Here is a 22,876-nt window from a genome sequence, read left to right as displayed (position 1 = left end):
AACAATATATATTGTACTTTATTGAGAAAGTGAACAATGAACTGTGAGAATGAAAAAGCTACAAGGCAGGTATTGACGAGCAAGATTTCTGTTCTCTCACAATGCATAATCTCATGAATTCAGCTCATACAGGAGGTGTGCGAAGATGTTCAGTTCAGTATGCATCAGGACTCTGCAGGACTCGGACTCCCTGCTGTGCACTCAGTGTGTTCAGCTGTGTGGTGTTTTATCTCAGTGTAGACTATAAAGAGTTTGAGGGCTTCACATTTTCAGGGGCATAGACACTATTTACCAGCACATCCATAATTTACAGCATAGTGGTGTGAAGTAGAGGTAGCCAGCAGCGTCCATCATCTGTATTGAATATTATGTAATTCATTTGAACATTAGAGAGCAGTGTGTTCATGTTTTACAGTCTCTGTTCTATGTAGTTGCACAGGCAAAACTCTGTGGTTATAGTAATAAAAATAAAGTTCATTCTTGCAAATTACTTTCATATCACCAAATACTATTAGCAGCAATGTAATCCTACAGACAAAAAGCTTAAAAAACACATTCCACCACACTAATCCACCACAGTCACATGAAAAAAACTGGGTAATAACAGTCTGTGTCCTTCATGTATGTACCTCTACGCTGTGGTCAAGGTGAGTAGAAAGCGCTGTCGAAACAGTGTGCGCGTCTGTCAGGAATGTCAGAGTCATGTAGCGCCTGTCTGCCGGGGATCTGTGTCAAGAGCTCCACGTCTTCATCTGAGGTAGAGGGATGAGTGAGGATGATCCGCGGGATCTGTCAGATGATTGCCACAGAGGGGAACAGGATTGGGAGGGAAAATAAGCACGTTGTCATGTGATATGGTGTGTGTTCATGCTGAAAATCATGTCATGTAATTCTCTAAAGTTTGTTTTTGCAGGATTTTTTAACTGATGTAGAGGATAAAATGAGGTGATATCAGTGTAAGATGATATAGTAGGTGGGATATCCCAGAGGTGTGGACTTGAGTTACATGACTTGGACTTGAGTCATTTGAAGACTTAAGACTCGACAAAATCAAAAAAGACTTACAACTCGATTTGGACTTTAACACCAATGACTCAAGAGTTCACCTGGACTTGAGCCTTGTGACTTGAAAATACTTGATACCTTCCCCCAAGACCAAAGATTAAATAGTATGTTATTTAGAAAGTGTGCCACAAATCAATTCATTTCCCTTCATTTAACGCTTTTCATTCCCAGCAAGTCGCCACTTAAACCTGCAGTAGGCAGTATATTTTTGGCATCATTGGGCAAAAATTCCATAATAAACTCTCAGCATATTGTAATTCAAGTGTTCTGAGAGAAAACTAGGCGTCTGCACCTCCTCTTGGCCCTGTTTTCAGGCTTTAGAAAATCTAGCCTGTGATGGGAGACTTTGGCCAATCACAGGTCATTTCAGAGAGAGTGTTCCTATTGGCTGTTCATTCAACGGAGGCAGCTGTCAATCACTTGCAAACTCCGATCAAACGGTCAAACTAGGCAGCGCTGATCAAATATGAATCAATATTATGTTACGTTAATGCCTATTTCTCAGTTTTGAGGTGAGAAATAGGCATTACAGTAACAGAATATTGATTCATATTTGATCAGCGCTGCCTAGTTTGACCGGAATTTGCGAGGGATTGACAGCTGCTCAGAGACGGCAGGCTCCAGCTCGGCTCTGATTGCTTGTCTTCCTCCGGTCTGTGAAGTCTTGCAGATGCCATTTGGAGCACCGGAGGAGACGGGAGGACATAGAGGCACATGATTTTTTTCTGATTACCTGTCAGGATATAGTGAAATAATGAAAAATAACTTATTTTAATCATATTTGTTCCATTTTCTACCCTCCGCTAATTTAATTCCTCAGATCTACTTTGTTTGAACCAATCCGACATCATCCAATCAAGTTGCAGGAGAAAACCATGAAGAACTAACGTTACATTACTGAGCGCCAGGAAAAAATGATACCAAAGATAATGTGGAAGTTGAAAATCACAGACGGAGACGCAAATGGCATTACATTTGATGAAGAGCGCATTATGACTTGTTTAGGACTCAAAATTCGAAAGTTTAGGACTTGGGACTTCACCGTCTTGACTTGGGACTCGAGTGCAAAAACTTGCAAAACTGACTTGGTCGCACCTCTGGTATATCCTACTGAGGGATGAAATCTGCTTACTGTCATTGTTTGTTTGCCCCCTTGAAGTGAGTCATTTTTCATCAAGGCCTGCGCCTCCAGTTGAGACAAGGTCCTCTTCAACTCGCTCTCCAAATCAGACTGAAAAGACAAAGATAAAAGAAATGTATAAGAATGATTTATATTGAAGGCGTAATCCACATATTGTTTGAGGCACATCGTAAAACAATGGTGACATTTGAAAAGTTTGTGGTGTGATTTGAGTAAACTACCCACAATGCCGTTGCCATTGCAGACAACTGCCTCAATCTTCTTGGACAAACAGTCTTCCACGCTCTCCGTCTTGGGCTGTTTGCTTCTCTGGCCTCCGCCGTCCTGGCTGCACGGCTGTAGCCCCGACACGTCCCGAGGATCCTGAGGCCCGTCCGGGTCACATACCTCTCGCGGAAGTGGCCTCTCTCTCAGTACTTTCATCTTGATGCAGCTCCCAGCATTCCTGAGGGCGCTGACCGCCTCGTGGTGGGTCGCCGCCTGCATACTGAGGCCATTGACCTGGAAGGATCGTAGTCACATTACACATTCAGGGGTCAATGAAAGTAGGAGCAGGGGTCAGAGGTGAGGGATTAAGTCACACACTCACACTCAGCATAGGTTATCTGGAAATAGCATGTCTATATTCTCATCCCACCAGAGAATTTAAAGATTGATTTTGCGATATACAGTATATATCATTACTATTGCTGTTTGTTTTGGTGTATTCTAATTTTTAACGTTAATGTAGCTTTTACAATTTTTATTTTATTTGTCCCTGTTATGTTTTTGTTTCTTAGTCATTAACTACATATCTAGTTTATTATTTTAAATTAAATTTCTTTAATTTCATGTGTTATTTGTCTGTAAAACACATTGGACTGCCTTTTTTTCCCCAGTTTTTTTTCTTTTGTTTCCTGTGAGGGAAACAATAAAAATCATAATTGAAAAAAAAAGATTGATATTGCATTTTTATTTGCTTTCTTTTCCATTTATCAGCCTCATATTGGCTTTCTCAGTGAGTGAAGTCTCAGTTTAGTGTCCTCTGCTGGTCTTATGATGCCCTCCATTGGTCACAAGAGGAACACCAGCACAGGAAGGTTTTATAATGATATTCTTACAGCCAATATAAAGTGCAAACTGTAAGTTATTTCCATTCAGTCAACAACATTTCACATCGTCAGTGAATAGGAACTTATGAACAGAGATGACAAACGTGAGAAAAGTGATTCCCAGCCTACCTCCAGCAATCTATCTCCAACATGGACGCCCGCCTTCTCTGATGCCCCCCCTGTGTTTACTCTGGAAATAAAAATGCCCTGAAAGGAAACAGACATGTTAGCCTGAGTGACAGTTGTAATAACATTGTGCTCAAAGTAGGGATGTTCTGATACCGGATCAAATATCGGGCCGATACTGATTTAAATAGCTGGATTGGGTATCGGTGACAATGGTGCCAATCTATTCAATTCAGTTCTATGTTTGTATACATTATATTCTGGACGTTTTGACCAATTTGTTGCTGCATTAAAAATGTAAAATTGAATTGTAATTCCTGATAATTTAGAATTTTTGTTTTTACCAAGTTGCAGGTGTACGATTTTATTATTTTAATACAATTCAGTAAACTTTTATCTGTGTATTTATTTGTTACTTTTTGTTTCACAAAGTTAGGAAAGTAATGTTTAAGTCTGATCCAGTCACTTCATGCAGGGGTGGCTGTGGCTCAGAGGTAGAGCGGGTCGCCCACCAATCGGAAGGTTCGATCCCCGGCTACTACAGTCCACATGTCAAAGTGTCCTTGAGCAAGACACTTAACCCCAAATTGTTCCCAAAGGCTGTGTCATCGGTGTGTAAATGAGTATATAGATTAGATCCTGATGGGCAGGTTGGCACCTTGCATGGCAGCCTCTCCCATCAGTGTATGAATGTGTGTGTGAACGGGTGAATGCAGACTTGTAGTGTAAAGCGCTTTGAGTGGTCAGAAGACCAGAGAGGCCCTATATAAATGCAAGTCCATTTACCATTTATTAACACTGGTATCGGATCGGTACTCAGTATCGGCCGATACCAAAAGCCCAGGTGTCGCTATCGGGACTGAAAAAGTCTGATCGGTGCATCCCTATCTCAAAGCTCTTTCTGTTGATAAATACTTGTAGGAGTTCAGTCGCTCAAGGCTGCCGCTTCTCATTATCCTCAACCACTCGAGCACATTATGTGGCTAGAGATGGAGCACTGCTCACTCACCTCATCATGGTCTTTGTAAGGCAGAGAGCCCTTCCCACCGGCAATGCTGATTCCCAAACTGCCCCTCTGGCCAGACACTTTGATCTGTAACTAAGGGGAAAGTGTTTCATTACACATAAAAAAAGCAGGAATCTATCAGCGCCAGTTCAACCCCACAGAGATATTTAAGACATGTAAGAAAGATGCAACGTGCAGTTACTCTTAATGGCACTTGGGAGTAGGGTGATTCCTGAGGAAGGGTCTTTTCTGTCACCAAAGCGGCCTTCAGATGCCCTGTGATGGAGGAGATCTTGATGTTGGGGGGAGGGTCACCATGGAGACCGGACCCCGCATTAAGAGCTCTGTGATGCTGAAGCTTCCTCCCCTCTCTGGTTTCACCTCTCTGATGGCGAAACCGTCGTGGTAAGGCCTCGCTCTCTGGCGGCTGCTGGCCTGCACAAACCTGGTGCAAAGAAATAAATCAATGTTTTTATACTGCAAGCCTGATACTTCACTTTGATTTCACTCACAAGATATTAAGCAAAATGAGAGATTGTAAAAGGATGAAACAAGTAGTTAAACAAGCATCTTTTCAAATAAGGTTTCTTGACATATAATGATGATGAATCTAGAATAAGTGGAAAGCTGCAGCAGTTGGTGAATATCTGCAGTGGAAGCGGACGATTAAAAATGTTTATCCCCCATATCAACAGAAATGAAGATAAACAACATGAACTGTGATATCTAAACTGGAAAACAGACCTCCTCCGGTTGCTCAGCTTCCTCTGCGTCCTTCTCTGCGCTGGAGCAGCGACCACACACACCGTCGCTGGCCGGGAACAGTTGAGGTATCGCCTGCGGACACTTTTTGTTTGCCACCCAGCTGAAGCCTGGGATCATGGCCCAGTGTTGGCTACTGGTCCTGAGGGACGGGTTAGTATGAGGCTTTCTACACTCCTGGAGATAGTCAGAAGATTGCTGAAAATTTAATTTCAATGTCATATCTTGAAGAAAGCAGTGACAGTGATGGATAAGTGGTGATGAAACCATGTCCCTCACCTCGAATGCATGACCATGTGTCAATAAGAGCAGCACAATATCTCTGATCCGATCCTTGGAGGAATCTCATGCTTTCCAGTAGAGCAGCATAATCAACGTAGTTAATAAAATCCTGCTTGACTATTCATAACGCATGCTTATGTTGTGCACCAAGGGGCACCAAAACAGTCATTACTGCAGAGTGTAACTGCACTACTCTCACTGGTACCATCGTTTTGAAGAGCTAAAGAGCAGCCAAGTTAGAAACGGGATCTCCAAAGCTTCATTAATTTTTTTGTGTGTCTCTTTCCCTGCCTTTTTGCCAAAATGTGCGCAGGCAAAGAAAGAGAGTGAAGGGAGATGCCATGCTTGAAGTGCATTGTAGTCTCACTGAAGAAGCCTCCACTTAAAGGTGCAGTGTGTAGGATTTTGCGGCATCGGGTGGTGAGGTTGCAGATTACAACCAACTGAAAGCGTGTAGGAGAACTACGGTGGCCGATGCAAAAACGTGAATGGCTCTCTCTAGAGGCAGTTTGTCCGTTCTGGGCTACTGTAGATGGCGGAGCGACATGGCAGACTCTGTGAAGAGGACCCGCTCCGTATGTAGATAAACGGTTCATTCTAAGGTAACGAAAACACAGCGATTCTTAGATTATACACTAATGAAAACATACTTATTAATATTATATTCCATTTCTGCCAATAGATCCCCCTAAATGCTACACACTGGCCCTTTAAGAACAATGGGAGGCCATCTAAAGTACCACTACATGTTATTACACCTGAAACTGAACACCAGTAACCAATACTTTCTAGTGAATTATCAGTTTTTAAAATGTTTTTGACCTAATGTATATAATAATCCACTGGAAAGTATTTAGTTTTATTTCTAAACCAAACATAGTATGCTTCATCTTCAAACGGTTAATCAAAAATGAGATTCAAATAAAGGGGCACTTGCCATGAACATTAAAATATATATATATATATACATTCATTCTCTGATATTGAATTAAAGCATGCCAGCGTCAGTACAACGTGCAGCGCGTGCAAGGTGGACAAGTCAAATACGGCACATGCTGGCAGAGCATTACAGAAACATCATGCACTGCTGGAAAGACAAAAAAAAAGCGATGGAGGGGTCAGGAAATGGAATATCTGGTTTGTGGCATCGAAGCAAGTTGACAGTTTTAAGTCGACAGTTTAAGTCAGTTTGTTATTTTTGGACATGGATGATAAGAAAGACCACACCATAATTATCTCGTTTTTAAATCTGACATTTTAAAGTTCAGTAAATTAAACACAACTGAGATTAAGTATTTGATATTCTCTCTAAATTGAATAAAATTAAAAGGAATAAGAAACATGTTGTTTAGTGTTGCACTCTTTTTATTGATCAGTGGTTAAAAAGTCATCCAGATCTCCAGGCTCAGTGCCCATTTGAGATCCGTTTTGTGCAGTTTGATCAGAAAATAATTAAAAACATAAAAACCAACACTTGGACCAATTTCTCTGGTCCACTTTTTGCAAATCAATTTAAAAACAAAATAAAACAATTTATCATGTACCATGTAAAAGAATTTGAGAAACGTTGAGAAGTGCATTAAAGTGGAACTTCTAACAACTGCATTTTTAAAGGATGCCGTCCTTGTGGTACGAACCTCATTCTCACCAAACCTCCGATGATTATTCTATACAGTACTCTTTGTTAAAAGGGAAAGCAAAATGTTTTTTAAAAAATAAACTGTTTTTTGGCATCTATTTGAAAAACATTGCAAAGCAGTAAAGCACAGCACATATAAATAAGACAGCATTGTTACTTCTGCATAATTACGCTGCAGATGAGTAATTAAAGGTTGATGTGCAGTACTTAAATCCAAACTTAATTAATGAATCAAATCTATTTATAATCCAAAAATAGGTAACGATGTTTTACAGATGAACAAAAAGAGGATTCAAGGCCATCCACTCACCCAATGACAATTATATGGATTGAATAAGACATCAGTGACTGCGTTTTGTTCATTTCTTTGATTTTTTTTTAAAAGAAAAAAGTACCAAGTTTGAAAAAGCAAAAAAAAAAGTTTAAAAATCTGCAACTGATTAAGAAATTTGCTATACATTTTTATTTACATCTGAGCTGCCAAAAAGTATAAAAGTATCAATATTCACAAGACACTATACAATAATCCTTAATCAGTAGGTCCAAAAATTCCTGTTTTTATGTTTGCCCAAAATGTAAAAAGTATTCACCCAGTGTTTTAAAAATAGATATAGAACAAATATATAATACATTTACGAAGGTTTGACCATATTATAAAGACTTATAATAGTGCAACTACCTAATGTGTGTTTTTAAAAAGAGGCATTTAAAAAAAGTAATAAATCTTTAAAATATCTTTTTAAAAGGAGCTTCTCTGTGCAGATTATTGCTGTGGACATTAATTAAAAAGAGGAAGGCACGGCGGCCCTGGTAGACTGAGTCAAACACGTTTTACACAGGACTGGAGATGGAGTAAGGTTACAGGCGTCCCAGGGTTTAATCAGAGGAGGGGTAGGCCACACCGGGGTTCGTAGGTAAAAGGGAAAAGAAGAGGGTCTGCGGGGTTGTGCGGGACGACACGGCGAGACACAGGAGGTAAAAAACATGTCTGAGGTAAAGGTCACACAGATGTGGTCACTCTGTCTGCAGCGTTATTGACCTCGTTTTTGTTGGAGTCCAGACCTTTGGCAGCGTTCATGTCGTTGCGGAGGTTCTCGGCCGCTTTCTTCATCGTCTTCAGCTCGCCGGGGTGAGGCGTGGCCCGTCGCAGTAGTGTTCCCTGTGTGGAGGAAAGAGATTCAAATTAGCGGTACATTGGTTATATCTGCAGCAAAAACAACTGGTGAGCTTAGAATCGACGAGTTAAAGGCTACCTCATAACTGAGCATCGTCTCAAAATGACTGAATGCAAATGTCCAGCAACTAGCAAAATGTAACAGAGAATCTATTTTTTTTTTTTAACAGAGAAATGTTAAAGGTATCTTGTGTGGGATTTGGTGCCATCTAGTGGTGTGGTTGCAGATTGCAACCAACTGAGTACCCCTCCGCTCACTCCTCCCTTTCCAAGACTGCGATAATGTGAGCCGCCAAGTGCAAAACCATGGTACCGCCCTTCGCCTCACTCAGAGGCCATCTTTACCATAATATCACTACTTTAGGAGCAACGCATGATGGCAGCTGGCGGTACCACAGTTTTGCACTCTGCAGTTCACGTTACCGCAGTTTCACAAGCGTGTCGGAGAACTAGAAGACTAGACTATAAAGATAAAGACTATAACGTGCATTTCCAATAAATTGTGTGCCGACATTTATTGTCCCCAGAGGATGAAGCCCACTGTGACCCCCTCTAGCACCACCAGCAGGTTAATATCAGAGTGAAATATCATTAATATCACCAAGTGCTGGATGGATTGCTGTGAAATTTGCACACGAGCTCGCTGGTCTCACCGTGTCATCGTCGTCGTCCTCATCATCATCCAGAAAGTGAATGGCACTGATCCTGTTCGTGGCTTTGTTGTCCCACGTGTCATCTCCCGTGTCATTCACCAGGCTCTCCAGGGCTCCACAGCGGGCCAGATTATCAGAGCCTGGTTTTTCAAAAAGAGACAACACAAGTCCTGTTACTGGAATTCATGCTCACATCAAAATGCTCTGCTACAATTACAAAGCATGATCTGAAGTGAATATTTCAGCAGATTAAAATCAATATGGTTGTTGTGATTGCTTCTCTGCAATCTGCCAACTCAAGAAATGAAAGCTGTCACATAACCCAGCGCTCATAAGAGAGAGCCTGAAACTGCCAGATCACAGTTTCAAATCCCGGCTTAGTCACAGGCTTACAGCAACGCAATCTTCCCCTGCCCCCAACCTCAGCTTCAGCCTCACTCGTCTGACCTCCGCCAGTCTTATATCTGCATCTCTCCCGCGAGACGGAGATGGCACGTCACAAAAAATGAATGAATACATTTCTTTTGGCGGGAGAAACAAACATCTTTTTTTAATGCAAAATACAACGACAAGCAAGGAACAAACACTTTGCAGTGAATCCCGACAGATTTAGGTGCAAGGCTGTGGATGACAGCAAAGACAAAAAAAATTACAATAAACAGTTGTATCAGGCAGAGATGGAGCCAGCCCTCAGCCGCATCTCTATACCCAGTGGGCGAGCTTTTAATGGCAACGGGCCAGCCGCTGCTAAGCCTCTTTAGCTGCCCAATCCACCGCATTTCTGAAAAACATAACCAAGGAGGGCCTCAAGGGACGGCAGAGGCGTTGATCTGTTATAGGCTGTGATCCCTTAGAGCACCTCATAATTGACAGATACTGCAGGGGAGGATGAGAGGGCGCAGAACACACTGTGCTTCCCCGAGCAGATCATGTGATAATGTCGCCAAAACCGCGGGGCACTAAATACTCGGAGACGATGCGAGAACTGATGAGGAATAATACTCAAATGTCACGGCGTTGGCGGCAAGTCATTTCACTCTAGAAAAAAGCTCATGAAGACACTGATCTACAAACAAATAGTTAACATGCAAAGAAACACATACTGTAATTTCAGTCAGCAAGTCCAGCATGACAAAACCTCTGATTATTTTAGGCCTCTGCTTGATGAAAAACATCACCTTTATTGTCTGGTTCACACGGCTGTTGTGGCAGCAGCACGCAGGTGAGCACCTTCTCGCCCGAGTCGGGATCCTCGTCAGTTTGAAAAGTGAGGAGAGGCTGCGACTGGTTTTCTGACAACCACAAGGCCTTCAGTCGAAGCGTGGTCAGTGACATCGGTAAGTGGTGGAGCCTAAAAAAAAAAAAAACACCAACTCACAGTCAACATCACCATCTGGCTCAAATCACGTAGGATATAAAAAAGAAACACAAGATGCCTGCAGGTTTGTAGTTGTTTTGACAATCTCCAGACACAGAGGTGAACAATACTTGCCGACTCTCCTGACTTTCCCGGGAGACTCTTTCTAACAATTCTTCTGTATTTCTACTGATTTATGACACATTTTTCAGACCTTTATTTTCCCTTTTTTGTTATCTCAACCTGTTTCTGGCACTGTACAGCGTGTAAAGCCCTGCGGTTTCCTCCCAGACAATACAGCTACAACAAATGCCGTTTCCTGGGGAAAGAGAGCTGCGCGTGATTTGAGTTAAAAGTCACCAGAATGCAGGAAACAAAGTCTCTGAAACAAACATTTTTGGTTTTGAAATCTTCCCTATTTTTGAGGACTCAAGGTTGGCAAGTATGAGATGAACATGTTTGACTAAAGCAGCAAGCAGACGTCGCTGCAGCACTCTCTGAAGAAAAAGCTTGGACCAAAACAGGCAGTGGCAGAGAAACGAAGCCAAAACAACCTCTGACTGACGGCGAGTAATAATGGTCAAAACATCAAGATAATCTTTAAGTATCAGAGAGTAAAAAAAAACGTATATTTCATCAAGTATGAGGGAAAAAAATGTAATCATGTTTGAGTATTTGTTTTTTTATCATTACTATTTAATCACAAAGGCTGTGTCTGACAATCATTCACTCATTCACTACTCCCTAACTATGTAGAGGACTATATAGTGAGCTCATCGGCAACATGAAAAAACACTTTTCACCATTAATTACGTCATTGCTGTCACACAATTAAAATGTGCCAGATCAACGTCAGCTGGTAGAGCATCCATAATAAATACTGACATGTATTTTTGCGTGTGATAAATACAAATGTAAGCTATTTTGTTGAGTTGTCTCTGAAGCAAAATGCTCTGAGTGAATTTAAGTTCCCCTTGGTAAGCAGTGATGCAGCATATGTGTCTAGGGCTTTTATTGTGAAAGGTAACAATTAACGTCTGTTGTGAATGTGGTGGCCAGAAGCATTTTTTCCCGTATTAAAAAATACAAAGTACTTTGTGGCTGTTTGTGTTGTGATGTGCTTCCTGCCACAACTAATGGATTTGTCTAAATCGCGCAGCTCTGTCTACTTTTATCTGTTTGCCATTTTTCCTGCTTGCTTAGTGACCATAATTGTCCACTACTCTTCACGATGCATCGTGGGATACTTTGAGTCCACTATGTAGGGTATAATAATTCTCACCGTACATTCGGGCAGCACTAAAAAATGGGGAACTCACCATATAGTCCACTATATGGTGAGTAGTGAGTGATTTCGGACACAGCTAGAGTCGTCAAATAACTTAGAAATAGAAGATATGAGCGTGTTGTTGGGTGTACCTATTTCCGGAAACGTCTAGCACGTGCAGCTCTGTGGCTTGTGACAGCTCTGACGGTATCCTCGTCAGCCTGTTCTCTCGTACACAGAAGACATTCAGGCCGCTGCAGCCACCGATCTAAGTAACAGAAGATACAACATGATTAGGCTGCACCCCAGTCAGTCAGTCAGTCAGTGTGCACGTGCCCTGTGAAGCTTGAAAACATATTATAGGCAGACACACATATAGGTTTCAATTGTACTTTTCCTTCCTAGTAAAAAAACGCAATATAAATCTCTTTTTTTTTTCTCTCTAGTCTTTTTAACAAAGCCAGGATGAAAGAAAGCAGAGTAAATCTGCTGTCAGCGTTTGTGCACTTTGTCCCAAAATCGGTGATCTCAATGGCTGACCAGTTAAATGTCAATGAGATGTGGCAGAGGGACCTAAAATTAGGAACAATTAGGCCTAGCAGGCAGACAAAGCAGAGACTTGATGGGCCAGCTAGACTGCAGTTGTAATCCATTAATCTGCTCAGGCACAGACCTGAGCAGGATACAAGTATTGTTAAAGAGATTCAACACGTTAAAAGGAGCAGGTTAAGCTCATCATCTACAGAGGTTAATATGATGGGGGCTTATTGCATTCATAGTAAACAAAGCGTAAGGAACAAAATGATTCTAAAACAAATCAAACACGTTATTAAATCTGCTTCCATGCGAGCACGGACAAAATTCAGCTGGCAAAAAGTGTTATGAGCAACTAATAAACAATCAATAGAAATCTATAAAAATGGGCCAATGGTCAAGTAGCTCAGAAAAGCACAAATCAATACGTAGGTCACGGTTACTCTGTGATTGTTAGCAATGACATGCAATGCCGGTTTGAGAAAACGGTGACGCCATCGATTCATTATCTAGGCCAACTGTTATTTTTTCTCCAAACACTGCAGTCTTTGCATCATTAAGACACAGGGGCATTGTACGGCGTCTGAAGAAGCCTTCCAGCCAGGCGGGCCTTCACTTAAACAGACAAGAGGTTTAGAAAAGAATGTCACACACAAACACAATGGAGACACTCAGACAGAGCTGAACAAACCAGAGGACTGAGCAGTAAACGTGAAATGAGAGAGAGCTCGATAAGCAAGAGCATTGTTGATCCACACGTGAATGATCTTTAGACAGTTTGAGCCAATGAAAAGCTCAACAGCTGCATTAAAGAATTACATAACAACAACAACAACAAATGCAGTCTAACTTAACAGCAGCGCATCAGTGTACTCAAACGGAGAAAGAAAATAATCACACGTTTGTAATAAAGTGCAGTTTCAGACCATCAATTCTGCGCCACCTATTGATATGAGTTTTGAAGTGGGGGGGCATCCAGCTTTGGATGACGTAGTACAGTGTTTCCTACAGGATTTTGGAGGAAACACGGGAGCATGCTCCAGAGGAAGAAACATTTTTAAATTTTAAAGTTAAATGCATCAATCTGGTGCAATTTGAGAGCAAAATTAAGAGGCTAGATCTACGAAGAACTTTGTGCTTTAGTAAACAATTTAATCAGACGTTTCAAAACGGGGTCGGGTGGGTTGCCGACATCACCGCAGACCCCTGACGCACTGAGGACAGTCAGAGTCTGAGAGGGCACACTGCACAGCGAGCACTTCACGGCCCTGGGAAGCGGCTAGGTGTTCTGTAAAACTCAGGGGTCTGAGATGCGAGCCGTCTTCACCCGGGGCCTTTCCCACCCGTTGAGAAGTAGAACATATTTCCGGTTCATTATGAAACTGTAGTGGGCTGGATGTCAGAACACTTTGATTTGAATTAGGCTACACAATTGTTGATTAGAATTGGATAAAGCTCCAACATGTTAGAAACCATATAAACATTATCGCCAACGACCTGGCTTAGACTTTACCATTTTATTACCATAACACCGTCTGCAGCTTCTGCAAGTTTGACACTTGCGCTTACTTGCACCACCTGCAGGCAAAGAGTGTTACCAAGGAAGAACCTGATAGATTTTGGAGCAGATTAGCGGAGGTCTGTGCTCTCTGAGTGTCATTCTAGTTAATTCTGTTTTTGGCTAATATGTCATTTTTACTTCTTTTTTTTTATTGTTTTATAGCTAAGCAATTGCATTTCTGTTTTTATTAATTATTTTATTTTTATTTATTTAAGCTTGTCCTCTCTCTGCCATCAGTCAGTGCTGGACTGGTAATCTATTAATCTTACATTTTTATTTCTTTAAGGGAACAAAACCCACACAGTTTTGGTAATTACAACATTTAATTTTGAGTTGTAGGTCATCGGTTTCCTCAATTGCCTCTCAACACTTTTCAGTCTCAACCCTCTTGAAAATGAAAGTGCGTCTGAAGAGGTTCATCCTCAAGTTAAATTTAAATAATGTTGGTTGATATATGAAAAGCTTACCTCCTTAGGTAGTGACGTTAGCTGGTTTCTGTCGCAGTTGAAGTTGGAAAGTCGCTTTAATTTCCCAACACTCCTCGGCAAACTCTGTAATATATTAATAAAAAACAATTAGAAAGAGCGTGAGTTGTTAATCAATAACCACAAAGGCACAATACGAGTATTTCCTCATCTCATTTGTCTCTTTACATCATTATCTTTTGAACAACTTATTAAACTGTTGGTCAATTTATCCAAAGGACATCTTAGACAACCAAATCATCCACTTGTCACCAGTACAGGCAGTGCTCTCATGCATGAGACAAAAGGAGACGTGTTGCTCACACAGTCGGTTCATTTATTAACATACAAAACAGAAAAACAGACCAGTGGCCATGTACTGTATGCATCCCCTCATTGTGGCTTTCAATCTCTATTTTACTCTATGAGAACAACTCAATGTATTCCTGTCACATTCCAGATGTTTTACATGTCAGTGTTTAAATATGAGGCTGTGCTTGTGTTTTAAATCAGTTCAAAAGCATAGCATAGCATAAAAGGCAGAAAAATGTATGCTTTTTAGGCTATTGAATGATGCTCAGCAGTGCATTTTTCACTACGGGTGTGGTGTCGATGCAGCTTGCAAACAAATCTACACATCTATAACAAATTGATGTAATTTGAAATGAGGATGAAACCTTATCCTTTCATTATGACAAACCCGTTATGTGATGTGCTGCTGCTTTCATCTACATAAAAACAGCTAATGAAAATGAACTATATATTTGTACTTATCCCTTAATGTTTTCTTTACATGTTAAAATACTTGACAGTTTGCAGACCCACCTGTAGCTGGTTCTCTGTGAGCACTAGTTCAGTAAGGCTTTCACAGTTACCGATGCTCTCTGGAATATAAGTTAGCCTATTCTGGTCAGCTTTCAGTATAGAAAGTTTCCGTAGTTTTCCTGCAGAGAAAGAAAAAATAACATATCAATCAAAATAAATGCTTAATATATGAACATGCCAACAAGCCATTTTGAATTAAACTTTAGGAAACGTTCCAATATGTGAGAATTACCCAATGAAGAGAAATAAAAATTAGATAAGATAGTCAAAACACACACATGAAAAGCTCTCAAGAAGATAGTGTAATCATGCTAATAAAGTGCGAGGAGGATTGACATGCTTACCAATGCTTTCTGGTAGAGCATCAATGAGGTTCTGAGACACCAGCAGGTCAGTGAGCGCCACCAGGCCACCTAACTCCTCTGGAAGCCGCTCCATTTTGTTTTCCGATACATCCAGACACAGCAGGCTTTTCATGCTGCCCAGCTCCTAAAGATCAGAGCAGAGACTGGTGGTAAGCAACGTTACAATAACATGGCGACAAATACAGTCTAGGAAAGCAGAGTAGAATCGATGTTGTCTATGTATTTGCAACATTTGATCTCAGGACATAAGACACATGTGACCACTCGGATGTTTGTCTTTATACAGTCAAATTCAAACTGCACTACATTTATATTCAGAGGACATATTTGTACATTTTTGGTTTTGGCCAACATGTCTCCAAGACGAGATTTGTCTTATCTTCGGGTGGGTAAGACAAATGTTCTTGTTCAAAATTGTATTTTTTTGATTGTATTTAAACACGTATATATGTACTATTGCACACAGAAATAAAAAATAATGATATGAAATGGTGGTACTCTAATTAATACAGAGACAATAACAGATTCCCAAATACAAGAAATAAATCAATGAGCTTACCGAGGGGATTTCGGCCAACTGGTTTCCATCCATCCACAATTCCTTTAAGCTCACAAGACCGCCTATTGACTCTGGCTATGTGGGAGGAAGAAATGTACACAGTGAAAGAGTGAGAGCCAGGAAAATAGAAGAGAAAGACACAACAAAGCAGAAAAAATACTATATGAGTGTCTTCATTCTGATAATGTACTTATTTATGTACTTAATTGCAGAAAACAATTAGACAACATCCAACAATGTAAATAACCGAGTTCAATGTACACATGATAAATTAGTTAAAACAACTTCCTGTTTGATGGCAAAAGGCGATTTTTCACCGCCACGTCACGGCAACAATGTCGCATGAAAACACAAACGTTTCATAACTTTTGATCACAAAGGTCTTTAGATTGTACTGACCAAATTTGAAGTCGATTTGATTAAATCGGTAGGAGGAGTTTGTTAAAGTTCAGTGCCCGTAAGCGACATAAAAATGGGCTAAAATGACGCATTTAAATCCGAATGGCTGACTTCCTGTTGGGTTTTGGGTATACCTGTAATAAGCTTTTTTGGGCGTCTCCACATGTTATATCTGTCTACCAAATTTCATGCAGGTGAAACCTCAATGAGAGGCTCAATCTTTCCAACTTTGTAGGGGGCGCCATCGAGACAAAGTTTAACAACTTTAATACCGATAATAATCATAATCTTAGTCATAAAGATAACAATATTTCTTTAAAAAAAAACGTGGGCGAATAAGCCGGCCACCTTGACGACATAAACAAACAAACAGACAACAACAAAAAAAACTTTCCCAGTACCTTAAGCCCCTCAAATTTGCGATTATTGTAAGAATATTAATAATTCCTTCAGTTTCAATAGGGCCTCTGCTGGTCGGTGCTCGGGCCCTAATAAAACACGTAAGGAGTCATTTCTTGACAGCCTGACTTTGCTTCATCTATCAGTAAATCATTCACCGTCAGTCTGACCGCTCACACAAGATTACAACTTAAAACCACAGCTCAAAGCAGATGGCCAACCTCCCATCTGGGTGATAAGATGTGAAAGCTGTTCTCGAGGGATGCTAATCTACTTGGTAGTGACAAGAAAAGGGAAATGAAGGAAAAAGTTTCTTCCTGTTCATTCTGTGAGCCATGTGGCTTTCTTCTGAGTAAACAAGTTAAACTCACCAAACTGTAGAGTTCATTATTTCCTAAGTCGAGCTCTTCAAGTCTATGAAGCATAGATAGTGACCTGTGGATGACACATGCGAGGGAAGTGCAAATGAAAATATAGTCAAAATAAAAATACAGAGGCTTGCTGCATGTTCTGTAACTTATCAACCGCTGTTAACAAGACAACGTTGCTCCTTGGCAGGAAAATACACAGCCTCTCTTACAACAATATATACAACATACTGTATATCCATATAGACGGTGCAGTCAGTTGAATACGTACTCTGGTAGGAATGTCAGCAGGTTTTCTCTGAGTTCTAGTGATATCAAATTGGAAAGGCTGCAATGACAAAAAGAGAGATGATTATACGTTTCTGAAAATGAACTGTTTCTATACAACTTCTACTCATATCTCCACAACACAGATCATTATCATACATGTTGTACATACATAGTGTTTTAGGCCTGCAACTAACGTTTGGTTATAAAATGTCAGAAAATGGTGAAAAATGTTGATCAGTGTTTCCCAAAGCCCAAGATGACGTCATCAAATGTCTTTATTTGTCCAGAACACAAAGATATTCAGTTTACTGTCATAGAGGAGGAACGAAACCAGAAAATATTCACATTTAAAAAGCTGAAATTAGAGAAATTTGACAGACACTTTGATTGTAAAATGTCTCTTTGCTATCAGATATCTGAGAACAGGAAGTATTTTGGAGGTGTGCCAGTCTTATCAGGGCTGTAGAATCGCAGTAGCATAAACAAGCACTGCATACTTTCAATGAAGAGCGAAATGTCTAAAGGGCTATCATAGACCAAAGTACAGGGTTATCTTCTTGCATTGCTGCTTAAGTGCGCTTCAGTACATGTACCCAATTAATGGAGGATTTTATGACAACTAGTTCAGTACAAAGTCCATGTAGTTGATCAGGACTGAGTAATTCAGCCTTTGTGTGTTATTGGAGATGGACCGAGGAGTCAACAAAAAGCCTTTCCATTCATAAAGTTTGACTGGGCCAGAGGGATTACCATAATCTAGTAGGTATGTTTGGTCTGGTTCTTACAGGCTGACCCTACAAATGTGACAACATGAGATACAACGGCTACTTTTCCTTAATCTTGTGTTTTTCATTCACCACAGCAGACCACTGAGCCAGAGATTAAAAAGACAAGACTGAAGAAATGATGAAAACAGCCACCTAACTGCATCAAGTGTCTCAGGTTTCTGTGAAAGACATTTTTTTGGTTAGAAAACTTTCCCATCTCAGGAGATAAACCGCGGATGTCATTTAACCCCTTGAACGTTGATCTTATCCAGATCATGTTTTTCATTACCTTCTTCCCTTGAGAGCAGGCCTCAAGTCACTGCGTTATGTAAGAGAGATATGGGACATATGCGAGGCACATGCCGTACCATGAGGAACAGGGTGTGGACAGATCTCTTTAACTCAAGCTGACTTTGTTTGGTAGGAAAATTGTATGTCTCAGAAAAGGTAACCATAAGAGACTGTGTTCAAAATCAGTTGTATACACAGTAGAGGTAGACCGATTCATCAGCACTGATAGGATGTTGTACATCACTGTTTTGCATGGAGGCTCCATACACAAAGTCAAGGCAGAGGGGGAGAGAAAAAGTTATCTCTCAAATATATAACGCAACACTACCAGCTCTTTGTCTACGATACAAGACAGGCAGAAAAAGAAATCATTCACTGTTACTTTAACTTGCTTAATGTACCAATTTGGCGTTCTCTCTTCCAAATAATCCAGCCACGTAACCGTCCATTTATGAAATAAAATCGCACACTTAAGGATCCTCCTTACCGCGGGAATATGCACAAACTTTTTCTGGAACTGAATAGTGTGTATAATCCCTACTGTTTACACCCGGACGACAATAGAGCTACACCAACTGTCGTTTCCCGGCAGAAGAGAGCCGTCTATGCTCGCGCCACAGCGCTGTTTGAGCTCATGTTTAAGCTGCGCACGCCACAGCATGCAGCGCCCAAAGTTGGGCTTTGCTCGATGCAGCGAAAAGCCGTCATGGCGCGGCGCAAGCTGTTGGAAATAATGTGTTTCAGAGCGCAGTGGTGCTGTTGTCACGTTGTGTCTGAAAGGACCTTCAGTGAGTGAGAGACGGAAAGGGAGATGGAGAGTACTAAGAGAAAGTAATACTCAAGCAGAGCAAATATAAATAAAGCAGATGAATATTAGTTTTTACCAGAGATTCACACGCCAAGTTCACACCACATGGGTGAATTATTCAGTTTTCTTTCCTGGGAGTTAAAGGTAAAATTAAAAGTTTAACATAAAAATGCTGTTGCAGTGTACTTATTATTTTGTTATTTTCACTCTTTTAAAGTCACCAGAATGCAGGAAATAAAGTCTCTGAAACTCAAGTTGTTCTGGGGGAGGATCCCCAGACCCCCTGCTTTGGTTTTCAAATCCTCCCTATTTTTAAAGTCTCAAGGTTGACAAGTATGCTTGTAGCTGTTGCCATGGTAAAAAAGAAAAAACATGAACAATATGAGAAATAGCTGTTATGGACAACTAGGTAGTCTACAAAACATAGATTTGAAAAGAAGCAAACTTTTTCTAAGATAAATCTTTTTTTTTTGAGGGGGACATCAAAATAAATTATGTCAATGAAAAACACTGTGTTGCTAGAAAGCACGTAGTTTACAAGACGGCAGACCACAAAACATAAATATTATTGAAGACATTTCCGATGCAACATTAAGTTCAAAGCAAGCAAAAATTATAATCCTAATTGACTTTGGTTTTATTGCTTTTAGGTAACATTCTGCAGAATATATTACAACTAAGGAAATATATTGAACATGAAGAACACACAACACAGCTACAACTGTTTTAGTCCAGTTTTAGCCCGGGCATCTATAATCCATTACAGTATGGATCTTCATCAGAAAATCCATCTGGTGTTTTTCTATCTTGCATGAAATCTAATTTATGTCCATCATTAGGTTAAATACTGTATCATCAGATTAACATTAAGCCTAAAAAGCCCATCTATAAGTAGCACAGTATTATTTCAAAGTCGACAATCCAGATTTATGATCACTAAAGGAGCAAAAAAGAATCCTTTCTTGAATCGCAGACATCCGCCAGCAATGCATCATCATCATCATCATCATCCCTTAGAGGTTAAGCAGTAATCCTTCATTTATGGCACCATGGCAAGCCAAGACAAATCTCTGTTTAGTTTAGCTCCAACTGTCTCAGCAGTTATCTAATGGTTAAAATATGCCATCCAGAGCACTGCCAATAATTATTTAAGATGTACTACTGGACAACATCAGCACAAGTTTCACTGTAGTGATCAACGTCAGAAAGACTGCCTTTAAAAGAACAGTCCTTCACTGACATATATCTTTGTAATCCTGTCTTAAAAATATATTAAAATGGTGTTATCTGTTTAAGAAAATACATTTATCAGTCAAATGTCAGGATATTATCAGCATTTCTAACCCAATGTGCACGTCTAGAGTAATTTAATCTCTTCGAATCCGTCCCTGAAGGCTTTAAATTCACTTTCTCTTGAACTCCAAACTTCTACTAAAAACACCCCTTGTGGCAATTTGACCTAAAAGCACATAGTTCTGTTATTAAATCAAATTATGACTGAACTCAACATGAAGGGAGACCTCATAGGAATAAGAATGTTGGCCAGACATGCAGATTATATGCCAGCTCACAACAAGGCTTTTGCCTTTTATGAACAAAGACAATGCGGCCAAGCAGAGGACACTGACTGATGTGTCTGTGAAGAGTAATGTGGTTGGTATGTTTTTCCCAGTGCAGTGAAATTATTACGATCAGAGGAAAGGGAGACAATAGAAATGCAAACACTTTGAGTTCAGTGGTTTGGTTGAGCATGAGTGGCAACATTTTAAAACAACTGAAATTGGTTCAGTATTTTTATAGTATTTACTGAATGAAATCAGTTTATACTGCAGGTAAAATTAATGATTATCCTAGGAAGACCACAAAGGCTAAAGTAAAGTGTGGGACTTGGAAATGCAGATCAAACTGTGTGGAAAAGTTTCACCAGCACGGGCTAGAAGCACTCAATATGTCAAAACAAGTATGATTTACTTACTTCCCAACGTTATCTGGAAGAACTTGCAATGAAATATCATTGATGGAAAGGCATGTCAGGTTCCGTAGCTCTGGGAAGCTTTCAGGTAACCTGGAAAAATAAAAAGAGAGGCCACGAGGTGAGATGCCGGTGGAAAAAGAGTGCACAGATCACTGTTCAGTTAAAACCAATATTGTTTACTTCAACTTGTGGATGGCTGGCAAGAGAGGAGGATTCTAATTGGATGCCCATGTTGCTTTGTTTCTACTGAGACTGTACTGTTAGTAATGTTAAGCAAGAGTTCAACACAATTCAGCCATAAAGTCTTGATAAGTTGATATAGTTTATCTATGCTTGTTGCTATTCATCTCTGCCCTCTGCCCGGTCCTTTTCTATTCTCCTACATAAAATCATGTGGACAATCAAGCGATTAATCGCAAATTAATCACACATTTTTTTATCTGTTCAAAATGTACCTTAAAGGGAGATTTGTCAAGTATTTTTTACGCTTATCAACATGGGAGTGGGCAAATATGCTTGATTTATGCACACTTATGTATATATTTATTATTGGAAATCAATTAACAACACTAAACAATGACAAATATTGTCCAGAAACCCTCACAGGTACTGCATTTAGCATAAAAAATATGATCACATCATCACATGGCAAACTGAAGCCCAACAAACAACAACAGCTGTCAGTGTGTCAGTGTGCTGACTTGACTATAACTTGCTCCAAACTGCATGTGATTATCATAAAGTGGGCATGTCTGTAAAGGGGAGACTTGTGGGTACCCATAGAACCCATTTTCACCCCTTTGAAAATGGCTATAACAGTTTTCCCTCGACAGAATTTAGTGTAATTTAGTGTTATTTAGTCTCCTTTGCGACAAGCTAGTATGACATGGTTGGTACCAATGGATTCCTTTGGTTTTCTAGATTGATGTGATGCCAGTATCTTTGCTCTATCTTTAAAGAGTGAGCCCGCTACAACCTCAAAAAGACAGATTGTGTTAATGTGTAAATTAGTGTGGTTAAAACAAATTTGCACTAACGCATTATAATCGCGTTCACTTTGACAGCCTTGATTTTAACTTGTATATGAACATCAAAAACAAACAAAGGGAGTCAAAATATTCCTGTTCAACTCCAGGATGTTAGGCTGCGATTACATGGGACAATTTGTTGAACGCTGCTGGACATTTTTCAGTAATGGTTTAATGACACCAAATATCTAAGTGCTCATATTTTCATTTTCTAAATGGACTCATTGTCTGCTTAATCAGGACAAACAGACGACTTTCTTTTGTCAAGTTTTTACTTTAGAAACCATTATCGTCTTTAATATTGTAGGCTGGCCAGATGGGACTACTTAGATGCCAGTCGTGGTCACACTTTGATCAATAGCAGCAACAACAAATTTATGCTCTTCCCTTTTTGGTGGCAGCCGTAAGTGTACTTGTAATTGTCTGAGCATCCGACATAATTATGGGCTGGTGAGACAGAAAAAGGCTTCTTCTGCTCTAATGTTTCTCTTCAAAAACATTATTCGGAATGAATGTAAGCCAAGGATCCTATTGAATTACACTAATTTACAAAGCCTTGAAATCAGACAGGTATTGTATACTTTTGCACAACTGAAATTCAAACTGGAACCTGCCATCAATCCCAAAAAGACAGGTCCTTGTATATAGACAACTAAATCATAGTTATTCATATTTATTGATGCTGTCAAGACAAAATTGT

The 22,876-nt window shown here is 40.1% G+C and overlaps 2 protein-coding genes across 2 annotated transcripts in view; both read right to left on the bottom strand.

Moving 5' to 3' along the window:
• On the bottom strand, positions 1-5,731 carry LOC119495941 (protein scribble homolog). Its single transcript, XM_037782878.1, has 7 exons — positions 5,174-5,731; positions 4,632-4,874; positions 4,433-4,522; positions 3,427-3,504; positions 2,432-2,707; positions 2,198-2,296; positions 1-789 (listed from the first exon to the last, which is right to left on the bottom strand). Exons 1-7 carry the CDS (start codon positions 5,459-5,461, stop codon positions 643-645), a joined length of 1,221 nt encoding a protein of 406 aa, XP_037638806.1. The 5' UTR covers positions 5,462-5,731; the 3' UTR covers positions 1-642.
• A 1,089-nt stretch (positions 5,732-6,820) lies between these two features.
• The window catches only part of lrrc1 (leucine rich repeat containing 1), a 33,042-nt gene continuing 16,986 nt past the window's right edge, over positions 6,821-22,876 (bottom strand). The window contains exons 4-14 of the mRNA XM_037782877.1: positions 21,149-21,238; positions 17,309-17,365; positions 17,041-17,104; positions 15,872-15,946; positions 15,292-15,436; positions 14,948-15,066; positions 14,126-14,209; positions 11,716-11,831; positions 10,118-10,290; positions 8,940-9,079; positions 6,821-8,271 (exon numbers count right to left, since the gene is read on the bottom strand). Coding sequence (XP_037638805.1) covers positions 8,113-8,271; positions 8,940-9,079; positions 10,118-10,290; positions 11,716-11,831; positions 14,126-14,209; positions 14,948-15,066; positions 15,292-15,436; positions 15,872-15,946; positions 17,041-17,104; positions 17,309-17,365; positions 21,149-21,238 — 1,222 coding nt within the window. The 3' untranslated portion in view covers positions 6,821-8,112. The remainder of the gene's footprint in view (positions 8,272-8,939; positions 9,080-10,117; positions 10,291-11,715; positions 11,832-14,125; positions 14,210-14,947; positions 15,067-15,291; positions 15,437-15,871; positions 15,947-17,040; positions 17,105-17,308; positions 17,366-21,148; positions 21,239-22,876) is intronic.

This window comes from Sebastes umbrosus, chromosome 10 (genome assembly GCF_015220745.1).
Source record: "Sebastes umbrosus isolate fSebUmb1 chromosome 10, fSebUmb1.pri, whole genome shotgun sequence".
NCBI classification, from domain to species: Eukaryota; Metazoa; Chordata; class Actinopteri; order Perciformes; family Sebastidae; genus Sebastes; species Sebastes umbrosus.
Note: the sequence above shows the minus strand (reverse complement) of the source record. Positions and strands in the feature narration are given on the sequence as shown.